This window comes from Dendrobates tinctorius, unplaced genomic scaffold (assembly GCF_039654945.1).
Source record: "Dendrobates tinctorius isolate UK_male_01 unplaced genomic scaffold, ASM3965494v1 ptg000079l, whole genome shotgun sequence".
Lineage (NCBI taxonomy): Eukaryota > Metazoa > Chordata > Amphibia > Anura > Dendrobatidae > Dendrobates > Dendrobates tinctorius.
Genome location: NW_027361747.1, coordinates 1,429,124 through 1,441,212, shown reverse-complemented (window position 1 = coordinate 1,441,212; position 12,089 = coordinate 1,429,124). Strand labels below are relative to the sequence as shown.

At 44.0% G+C, this 12,089-nt stretch overlaps 1 protein-coding gene across 4 annotated transcripts in view; it reads right to left on the bottom strand.

Moving 5' to 3' along the window:
* The window catches only part of LOC141096712 (torsin-1B-like), a 92,815-nt gene that overhangs the window by 12,076 nt on the left and 68,650 nt on the right, over positions 1-12,089 (bottom strand). For 3 of the 4 annotated variants that reach the window (XM_073583428.1, XM_073583426.1, XM_073583427.1), the window contains exons 3-4: positions 3,652-3,827; positions 2,860-2,987 (exon numbers count right to left, since the gene is read on the bottom strand). In XM_073583428.1, coding sequence (XP_073439529.1) covers positions 2,860-2,987; positions 3,652-3,758 — 235 coding nt within the window. In that variant the 5' untranslated portion in view covers positions 3,759-3,827. The remainder of the gene's footprint in view (positions 1-2,859; positions 2,988-3,651; positions 3,828-12,089) is intronic. The other variant, XM_073583429.1, reaches the window with a different exon arrangement.

The window sequence follows — 12,089 nt, the reverse complement described above, 5'->3', positions numbered from 1 at the left end:
TACTGCAGTGCGCAGGCGCCGGACCTCTCTGACCTTTCCTGGCACCTGCGCACTGCAGTACTTTACTCTGCCCTCAACAGAGCAGATAAAGTACGCATGCGCAGGAGCCGAAGGAGAAGCAAGCAGGAGGACGTCATTGTATGAAGATGGGAGGCGATGGACCGGACCGCGACACCCACCGCACACGACTGCGCCCCCGGTGAGTATAATCTAACGTGTTTTTCTTCTCTTTCAGGTTCCATCGGGGGCTTATCTACAGCATTACCGAATGCTGTAGATAAGCCCCTGATGGCGGTGTCCCCAGCTTATGGGGCAAAAATGGTGTGACAGATTCCCTGACCCAGCCAGTTTTTACAATTCTGATCACTGACACTATATGAGGCAATTACTCTGGAATGCTTCAACGGATCCCACTGATTCTGAGAATGTTTTTTCATGACATATTGTACTTCATGTAAGTGGTGAAATTTCTGCTATATAACTTGCGTTTATTTATGAAAAAAGTGAAAACTTAGCAAATATTTTTAAAATTTTGCAATTTTCAAACTTTTAATTTTTGTGCCCTTAAATCAGAGTCATATTGCACAAAATAGTTAATAAATAACATTTTCCACATGTCTACTTTACATCAGCACGATTTTGGAAACAATTTTTTTTTATTAGGAAATTATAAGGGTTAAAAGCTGACCAGCGATTTCTCATTTTTCCAACAAAATTTGCAAAACCATTTTTTATTAGGGACCACCTCACATTTGAAGTGAGTTGGGGTTCAATGTAACAGAAAATACGTAAAAAGTGACACCATTGTAAAAACAGCACCCCTCAAGGTGCGCAAAACCAAATTCAAGAAGCTTGTTAACCCTTCAGGTGCTTCACGAGAACTAAAGCAATGTGGAAGGAAAAAATGAACATTTTAATTTTTTCACAAAAAAAATTTACTTTGGAACCGAACTTTTTTATTTTCACAAGGGTATCAGGAGAAAAAACTTGTTGTGCAATTTCTCCTGAGTAAGGAGATAACCCGTATGTGGGGGAAAGCTACTGTTTGGGCGCATGGCAGGGCTTAGAATGGAGAGAGCACGTTTGACTTTTTGAACACAAAATTGTCTGGAATCATTGGTGGGTGCCATGTCATGTTTGGAGACCCCATGATGTACCTAGTGGACCCCCACCCCAATTCTAACTGCAACCCTAACACAGCCCTAATCTCATCCGCAACCATAGCCCCAACCCCAGTCCTAACCCTAGCTATAACCCCAACCATAACGGAAGAGAAAACTTTTTTTTGTTTTATTATTTTTCCCTAACTAAGGGGGTGATGAAGGGGAATTTGATTTACTATTTTTCTTTTCTTATTTTGATCTCCTATTGTTGCCAGCCGGCAGATCTCTTCCCGGAAGACAATGCCAAGGGCCGGGGGACACAGCCGGAGGGACCAAAGGACACCGCAGGTATTGGGGGCGGGGGGCCCTATTTCTCTCTCTCCTCTGATGTGCTAGATCATATCAGGGGAGAGAGAAATAAATAGGAAATGGGCCTTTTTTTTTTGGCGGTACCAAGACCCCAGAGGTTTTCCGACACTGAAGGGAGGGGGAGGTTGCTATAACTTTATTTCTCAGCACCAATAAGTACCCTTAACTGCCGCTATTAAAAGGCGTATCGGCGGTTGTTAAGGGTTTAAGATTTCTGCTTGTTGTCAGCGAAGAATCTGGTATCCTGTCCTGATCACATGAAAGCAAACAGCTCTCAACATACGTACTACCCGTCAGCAGGGCGTGATCAGGACAGGTTCCCATTCACTGAAAGTAATCAGAGATCTTGTAAACAATGAAACACCTTTATGTATAAAGCACATCAGAAGGACATTATATACTTTGTATCCTGCATTTTTCACCAGTTTTCCCCTGATTATCAGTTGTCACTGACCTAGTGGATAGAGACTAGCTGCTATTATGTCTACCATACACAGCACACACAGGCATGAGGGATTCCTACTCTATTGTCTCTATGCAGTACATGTTCAGAAGCAGTAGCATGGAGGACATTATACAGTAGTAGTGAGTGTAGCTGTGAATCCAGCTCTGGGGTGACATAAATCATTTACTAAAAAGGTAAGTTGGATCTCTCTGCCTGCTGACTAACTATTCTCCTCCTCACTGTAAATTGGACCTTCAGTAAGCTGGCTTTCCATCTTGTTTTGACCAAGTAACCATTTTTCCGAGCGATTGATTATTTTAAAAGGAGGTGGGGATGGAGAAGCGGCTCATAAGTGTAGAAAGAAGTAGATTTCTCTGATAAACTATATTACATGGCTTATGGTCACTTGTACTATTGATTTATAAAAAGTTTACGTAAACAATTTAGAGTTTACAACAACATACAGCAACCATTTAAGGAAGCACTCATCCTATCAAAGGCTTTATCCTCTTAATATATTGCAGTTGCAGTCATCATATTATACAGCACTGTGTACTTACAATTGCTCATTTTGCCTTTCTACCTAGATAATTCTTCTCTTTTCCATTAGGTTTATGACATCAGGTGATTAATAACTGACCAGCTGAATCTTTCTTAACTCCATGTAGAAACAGGAGGTCAATTTTCCCTGTATGAGTCATTAGTCACTGCAAAAGACCCTGGCAGGCAGAGTGGGGGGCAGATGAGTCAGGAGAAAGATAAATGCAGGGACAAGAGACTTCCTTTTTCTACATAGAGCATAGAAAAGAGATGAATAATCTGAGTAGAAAATGACAATTGTAAGTACACAGTGCTATATAATATGATGATTGCACTATATTAAGAGGATACCAACGTTGATGGGAGGAGGGCTTCTCTAAGATCTTGCATGGACGGACTCACTGTTTTTATTATTGAACAGCTCGACTGACAGCACATTCTCCACATCCTTCAGCTCCAGATCTTCTCTCTTTTTTCCAGAACCCCAAAACTGCAGCATCAGTCTATTGACGAGATCATCACCAACATTGCTGAGGGAAAATGACACAGAAAATGCCCCGATGAGGGTTATATTCCAATTTGATTTATACATTTATTACATTTTTACATACTCAAATAGGCGTTTGACAATCTCCCAGTGAATACAATTCCCTGACGCTTCCCCTTTTGTTAGGTTCAGTGGCGTTCAACCTGTGGCCCTCTAACATGTCTGACACTACAATTCCCAGCATGTCCTGTCAGTTTCAGCTCCCAGGACTTGCCATTTCACAACTGGTCAATATTTTAGTACATTAGTCAGTAATTATATCCGTTTCTGGGAAAATTGTCAGTCCACAGTGCTCACCACCTAATTTTACTACAGCCAAAATGGCAAGTACCAGACGGGCACAGAGCATTAGTTACAAGTGACAGCCATGCCCATTATCATCCATAATTTACTAAGAAACAGCGTTCCTTACAACTGGCCTTTTCACCACGATCAGTGGGTCTCAAATGTCAAAGATGAAGACTAGGCCTCGCTGTCCATAGCAACCAATCACAACACAGCTTTCATTTTTTCAAAGCAGTCTAAGAAATGAAAGCTGTGTTCTCATTGGTTGCTGTGAGCAACAGGGCCTGCTTTACTGTTCTTTGGAAGAGAAAGTTTTAGTTGCCTCTATGGAAACTTGTGACACGTGGAGATGGCGGGGGTACCTGAGAAAAATAACGATTGCTTTGCGATAGGAGACGCCATCTATATGCTCATAGTAGTCCAGGAAAGGCTTGATGGCGTCGATAAGACCAGAGTGGAGCTTGTCCATTTCATCAAATATAAATATGGAACGGGCACATTTACTGGTGTTTCCTCGTATCCATGACTGCAGTTGGTCCTGAGGGAGAAGACATATTCCGCTACGTATCACATCCGATTTAGCGCTGCATCCCCTCCACTAAGAACTACAGCAGGCGTCCATACATGGCAGGCCTAAAGTCCGGCAGTGGGCCCCACGATTGTGTGCCAAAGAGTTGTTATGGCCACCAGGGGCCAAACACCGGCCTTTACACCTGCCATGTAAGGCACTGTGGTGCTAATAAAAATATGGATATCTTATAGCCTACATATTGTAATATGTTGTTTATATGCTTTGATATAGTGTGGTCATTAGACCAAGGGTGGAAAGTATTGCAAATATGAAATATGGTTGTTTGAATCCAAACACTATATATTGCAATATACTATGGTGTAATATAATTAATAATATATTTGCTTTGACTGAATACTTTCTCTTTACTATACCCTGCCAATTGTGGGGTGGTTGATGGGAAGGAGCTTTCCAACTAATTCTGTGTGGTGTATTCTTACACATGTGCTAGGAAAATTACAAAGACAATAGGAATAACAACTGTATATTTAATGAAAACTTATGCTGCTTGAACAAGGAAGTCTTGTGTTCAATAATAGTATGATGCTCGAAGACAAGGGAGACCAAAATGTTTTATGGTCTCATGTAGCAATGATCATGCATGACATCAATAATCAAGGACCGATTGTGATACACATAGGACAAGTATGCGTGTGTGCCTGGGTTACGATAGGTATCCAGTTTTCAGAATAGGTGATTATGGAAGTCATGCTGCCCATATGCTACCATCTTAGAGCGTTATGCTATGAGCATGAAGAGTTAACTTTATAACAACCAACATATGTTGGACCTGGACAGGCAGCATTGATTGTTAGAGGCAAACAGATCTTGGGTTATAATCAGTAGCAAAACAAAGCTGATGCATTGTGCTATTGTTAAGAGACATGCTAATGGCAAACAAATCTCTGGTTGGTGCAAACAAACTCTAAGATTGTAGTAGGCTATAACAAACAGACCTTGAAGTCTTGTGCAATTTCAAGATTCTGATGATTCAGCCTGTTATGAATGAGTCACCGTAGGAGGCAAAAACAGAAATGCTAGCTAAGTCCAGAAAACCAGAGCAGTTGGCAGCTATCGGATTGCAGACCCCTGAACCTATCAACAACTAGCAGTAGCCGTGGGGGGTTCCTACGGTGCCCTAGACCCCTCGATCACAGCCGGAGAGCTATATAGCCTAAAGACAGAAAGGGAAATCTAAACTGCCCCAGAGCAGACCCCAAAGCAATAGGCAGCCCCCAACATATAATGACGGTGAAGCAAGAAGAAAAAACACCAACACAGATAGAAAGATAGACTGAGCAAATGATGGGGCCAAGCTAACTAGATAGGACAGGATAGGAAAGCTGCTGTCTGTAATCCGCCAAAAACCCTTTCAAAACAAGAGCCAACAGACTGACAGAGAAAAAAGGCCCTGAAGACGCTAGGCTTCAAAAAGATTATGTCAGTACTCAGGTATTTTCTGAAGACAGAGCAAACAGACAAAAAGGAATTCAGCTCACCCCAGCAGGGAATGGCAGAATCCAGAAAAGCAAGGCAAAATAAAACCAAAACACAAATGCAAAAAGGCAAAGCAGAAAACTTAGCTTTTGAGGAGCAGGAATCAGACTGGTCTCCTAGAATCCCTCAGAGAAATCACCAGCGAGGCAGAAGGGCGTCGGCTGCCTTATATCCAGTCAGAAATCTCCGTCACCCAGTCATCCTCTACCAGCTCAGGTGCTTGGTAATCAGCCTCACTACCTTCCTTCACCAGAAGAGGGAGTTCATCAGACCTCAATTGTGAAGGGGAAAATGAACTCATAACAGTACCTCCCCCTTGAGGAGGGGTCACCGAACCCTCATCCACGCCACCAGGGCGATCAGGGTGAGCCCGATGAAAGGCATGCACCAATCTTTTGGCATGAATATCAGAGGCAGAGACCCAGGAATTATCCTCCTGACCATAACCCTTCCACTTAACCAAATACTGGAGTCTCCGTCTAGCCAGGCGGGAATCCAGTATCTTCTCTACCTCATATTCCATGTTACCTTCAACCAATACAGGGTCTGGAGGTGCCACCCCAGGAACTACTGGTTCAACAAACCTCTTCAACAAGGACTTATGAAACAGATTATGGATTTTAAATGTGACAGGAAGAGCCAACCGAAAAGAGACCGGATTAATGATCTCCAAAATCTTGTAAGGCCCAATAAATCTAGCCTTAAACTTAGGAGAAGCTACCTTCATAGCGATATTTTTTTATGATAACCAAACCATATCACCCACCTTAAACTGGGGACCAACGGTCCTATGTCGGTTGGAAAACCGCTGGGCCTTTTCCTGGGAGAGAGATCACTTATCCACCACTTGGTCCCAGATCTGGTGCATTCTCTCCACCACAGTGTCAACACCTGGGCAGGCAGAAGGCTCCACCTGCCCTGAAGAAAATCGAGGATGAAACCCAAAGTTACAAAAAAAAGGTGACATCAAAGTGGCAGAACTAGCTCTATTATTTAAAGCAAATTCGGCCAAGGGCAAAAATGAAACCAAATCATCCTGATAAGCGGAAATAAATCATCTCAAATATGACTCCAAGGTCTGGTTTGTTCTCTCCGTCTGCCCATTGGTCTGAGGGTGAAACGCAGAGGAGAAGGACAACTGAATTCCCAGCTTGGAACAGAACGTCCTCCAAAATCTAGACACAAACTGAACTCCTCTGTCAGATACAATGTTCTCAGGAATCCCGTGCAAGCGAACCACCTGTTGCAAAAACAGGGGCACCAACTCAGAAGAAGATGGCAACTTAGGGAGTGGTACAAGATGAACCATCTTAGAGAACCTATCACAAATCACCCAAATAACAGTCATTCTCTGAGAGACAGGCATATCAGAGATGGAATCCATTGAAATATGGGTCCATGGCCTCCTGGGGACCGGCAGAGGCATCAACAACCCACTAGAGCGAGAACAAGGTTTAGACCGGGAGCAAGTCCCACAGGACTGCACAAAATTCCTGACATCACGAGACAAGGTGGGCCACCAAAAAGACCGACTCACCAGATCTCTAGTACCAAAAATACCTGGATGACCAGCCAATGCAGAGCAATGAACTTCAGACATCACTCTCTCCTTCCACTGGTCAGGAACATACAACTTTCCACTGGGACAACGCTCAGGTTTGTCCTCCTGGAACTCTTCCAGAGCACATCTCAAATCGGGCGAGATGGCAGAAAGAACTACCCCTTCGCCTAAGATGGTAGCAGGCTTGGTCACCACAGGAGAATCAGCAAAGAAGCTCCTAGAAAGAGCGTCAGCCTTGACATTCTTAGTGCCAGGAAGAAAAGAGACCACAAAATCAAAACGCGTAAAAAAACAAGGCCCATCTAGCCTGTCTAGGGTTCAAACGTTTGGCCGACTCCAGGTAAATCAAATTCTTGTGGTCAGTGAGGACCATGACTTGATGTTTAGCTCCCTCCAACCAATGTCTCCACTCCTCAAATGCCCATTTCATGGCCAACAGTTCCCGATTCCCCACATCATAGTTACGTTCAGATGGAGAGAAATTTTGGGAAAAGAAAGCACAGGGATTCATTTTAGATGTTACAGGATCCTTTTGGGACAAAACAGCTCCTGCACCAATCTCAGAAGCGTCCACCTCTACCTGGAACGGGAGTGAGACATTAGGTTGCCGCAAAACCGGGGCAGAACTGAATCTTCGCTTCAGCTCCTGAAAAGAAGAAACAGCCTCCGGAGACCAATTCAACACATCAGCACCCTTCTTAGTCAGATCAGTCAATGGCTTGGCAATACTAGAAAATTTTGCTATAAATTTCCGATAAAAATTAGCAAAACCCAAAAACTTCTGAAGGGCCTTCAAAGAAGTGGGCTGAACCCAATCATAAATGGCCTGTACCTTGGCCGGATCCATTTCAATAGCTGACGGAGACAAAATAAATCCCAAAAATGAAATCCTCTGTACCCCAAAAAGGCATTTCGATCCTTTGACATACAGGGAATTCTCCCTCAAGATCCGGAACACAGTCCGAACATGTTCCACATGAGAATCCCAATCCTTGGAGAAGATCAAAATATCATCCAGATAGATAATCAAAAATTTATCCACAAAGTCTCGGAAAATTTCGTTCATGAAGCACTGGAAGACAGAAGGGGCATTAGTGAGCCCAAAAGGCATCACCAGGTACTCAAAATGTCCCTCCGGAGTATTAAACGCCGTCTTCCATTCATCCCCATGCTTATACGCCCCCCCTGAGGTCAAGCTTGGTAAACCAGCAAGCACCTTTAACTCTGGAGAATAGATCCGAAATCAGGGGTAACGGATACTGATATTTAATAGTAATTTTGTTGAGGGCACGATAATCAATACAAGGCCTTAATGAACCATCCTTTTTGGCCACGAAAAAAAAACAGCACCTAATGGTGAAGAAAATGGTCTAATATGACCCTTCTCCAACGCCTCCTTAATATAGGATCGCATAGCCTCATGCTCGGGTACAGATAAACTGAAGAGCCGACCCTTGGGAAATTTACACCCCGGGCTCAGTTCAATTGCACAGTCATAACTCCTATGAGGAGGCAAAGACGCAGACTCATTCTCACTAAATACATCATAAAAGTCCGCCAAATAGTCAGGAACATCATGCGACTGAGGAGAGGTGGAAAAAAACGGAGCCTCACTAAGGGCACACCGACAACCCCAACTCACCACAGACACAGATTTCCAATCCAAAACTGAATTATGAATTTGCAACCAGGGAAACCCCAGAACAATGGTATCATGCAAATTATGCAACACCAAAAATCTGCAATTTTCTTGATGGTCTGGGGCGACCCGCATTACCACCTGGGTCCAAAACTGAGGTTTATTTTTCACCAAAGGAGTAGCATCAAGCCCCCTCAAAGGGATAGGCGTCCGCAGAGGTGTCATAGGAAATCCACAACGTTTAGCAAAATCCAAATCCATTAGGTTCAGGGCTGCTCCCGAATCCACAAAAGCCTTGGCGGAAAATGTGGACAGGGAGCAGTACAGAGTAATTGCCAGAAGAAACTTAGGTTGAACACCACCCACAGAAAACGTGTGTGCAAAACGTTTCTCTCGTTTAGGACAGACAGAAATAATATGCGAGGCATCTCCTCAAAAAAACCACAGCTTATTACGCTTTCTGAACTCCTGACGTTGCTCCCTGGACAAAACTCTATCACATTGCATAGGTTCAGACACTTGTTCAACAGGTGGCAACACCTCTCGTGCAGTCCTGCGTTCACGTAAACGCCGATCAACCTGAATGGCTAATGACATAGAATCGTCCAGACCAGAGGGAACAGGAAATCCCACCATAGTATCTTTTACGGCTTCTGACAAACCCTTCCGAAAGAGAGCTGCCATGGCATTATCATTCCAGGTAGTAAGGACCGCCCATTTTCTGAATTTTTGACAGTACAATTCTGCAGAATCTCGACCCTGGCTCAATGCCAACAGGGTCTTTTCAGCCTGATCAATAGCATTAGCTTCGTCATACAACAAACCCAAGGCTTGAAAAAATGCGTTCACATTAGTCAGACTAGGATCATCTGGTTTCAAAGAAAACGCCCAATCCTGGGGATCGCCACGCAGCAAAGAGATGACAATTTTAACCTGCTGCGCGGAGCTCCCTGACGAGTTAGGCTTCAAGGCAAAAAATAATTTACAATTATTTTTGAAATTCAAAAATTTAGACCGATCCCCAAAAACACATCAGGAGTAGGGATCTTTGGTTCAGCAGCATGTGAATGAGCAAGGTAGGCGGAAATTCCCCGCACTTCCGCAGCGAGCTGCTCCACACGATCATACAATTGCTTTATCTCCATTGAGAGAAAAAAAAATTCCCCCTATGGCCTCAGAGATATAGAGGAAAAAATAACACACCTTTTTTTTTTTTTTTCAATTCTTTCCTGCTATTGAGTACCCTAGGATCTGCGGTATGGCTGGTGATTCTGTTATGAATGAGTCACCGTAGGAGGCAAAAACAGAAATGCTAGCTAAGTCCAGAAAACCAGAGAAGTTGGCAGTTATCGGATTGCAGACCCCTGAACCTATCAACAACAACTAGCAGTAGCCGTGGGGGGTTCCTACGGTGCCCTAGACCCCTCGATCACAGCGGGAGAGCTAAATAGCCTAAAGACAGAAAGGGAAATCTAAACTGCCCCAGAGCAGACCCCAAAGCAATAGGCAGCCCCCAACATATAATGACGGTTAAGCAAGAAGAAAAAACACCAACACAGATAGAAAGATAGACTGAGCAAATGATGGTGCCCAAGCTAACTAGATAGGACAGGATAGGAAAGCTGCTGTCTGTAATCCGCCAAAAACCCTATCAAAACAAGAGCCAACAGACTGACAGAGAAAAAAGGCCTTGAAGACGCTAGGCTTCAAAAAGACTATGTCAGTACTCAGGTATTTTCTGAAGACAGAGCAAACAGACAAAAAGGAATTCAGCTCACCCCAGCAGGGAATGGCAGAATCCAGAAAAGCAAGGCAAAATAAAACCAAAACACAAATGCAAAAAGGCAAAGCAGAAAACTTAGCTTTTGAGGAGCAGGAATCAGACTGGTCTCCTAGAATCCCTCAGAGAAATCACCCGCGAGGCAGAAGGGCGTCGGCTGCCTTATATCCAGTCAGAAATCTCCGTCACCCAGTCATCCTCTACCAGCTCAGGTGCTTGGTAATCAGCCTCACTACCTTCCTTCACCAGAAGAGGGAGTTCATCAGACCTCAATGGTGAAGGGGAAAATGAACTCATAACATCAGCCTAAACATACTGCACAAATGTAATGTGGGAGTTTTGTGTATAAAAAGGTGGACCCTGTGTCAATGAGGTTGGGACATTTCCAGAAGGTATCGTGGGTGCACAGTTTCTGTGATGAAAAGACCAGAGTATTTCCTTCTTGTTGACACTGTGGTCCCTCCAGTGGAGAAGTGATGTTGCAATACTACTTGGTAATGTATCGATGCTTATTTCTCTATGTACTATACTTCATATTAATTGTATGATTCACATGAAATGAATTAATTAACAAAACAGGGTACTATTATATTTGCCATTCCATAATTCAGCATTATCCTGATGTAATCTTAATAAATTGTTACATTATTGTTTTACCATAAAACTGTATTCAGTGTGCCTAATTCGTATATTAGTGAGCGTTACGTAAGTAAGGGCGTACCCGCCCTGTCACTTTGATGTGGTAAAACAGGCACCTATCTTTGCCTATTACATAAGGCTTTAACCTCTAGGAGACAGCCATTTTTCCTTTTAGAGCCATAATTTTTTTTTTATTTCCCTATCAATATTAAATTGCGAGGTCTTGTTTTTTATGGGATGAGTTTTAGTTTTAAACACCATTCATTTTACAGTGTAAGGTTCTGAAAAAAAAATCCAGGTGGGGAAAAATTTAATAAAAAGAAAAAAAAACATTTTTTTAAAGGTTTTGTTATTATAAAAAAAAGTTCCCACTCGTCATATTCTGAGTGTCAATTGTTTTTTTTCCAGCTGATAGTTTTATTGCTGCATCACGCCTTATTTTTTTCTTTATGGGCTGTAGTTTTCATCCAACATTTTGGGGTCTGTACATTTTTCTGATGAATTTTATGTGGAAGGTGACATTGTGATTTGTTTTCCTCTTTAGGGTACATGCCAACGATAAGGAAATGGCAGCTCACCAAATTGGACCCCGAGGGGCCTCGCCCACCAAATCGGACCCTGAGGGGCCCCGCGCACCAAATCAGACCCTGAGGGGTCCAGCCCACCAAATCGGACCCTGAGGGACCCTGCCCACCAAATCGAACCCTGAGGGGCCCCGCCCACCAAATCGGACCCTGAAGGGCCCCGGCCACCAATTCAATCCCCGAGGAGCCCAGGCCACCGAATTGGATCCTGAGGGGCCCCACAGGCCAAAGTGGTCCCTGAAGGGCCCCGCTCACCAAATCAGACCCTGAGGGGCCCCGCTCACCAAATCAGATTCTGAAAGGTCCTGCCCACCAAATCGGACCCTGAGGGGCCCCGCCCACCAAGTCGGATCCTGAGGGGCCCCGCCCAACAAATCGGACCCTGAGGGTCTCCACCCACAAAATTGGACCCAGAGTGGCGCCGCCACCAAATCGGACCCTGAGGGGCCCCCGCTCACCAAAGCGGACTCTGAGGGGCCCCGCCCACCAAATCGGACGCTGAAGGGCCCCACCCACCAAATTAGACCCA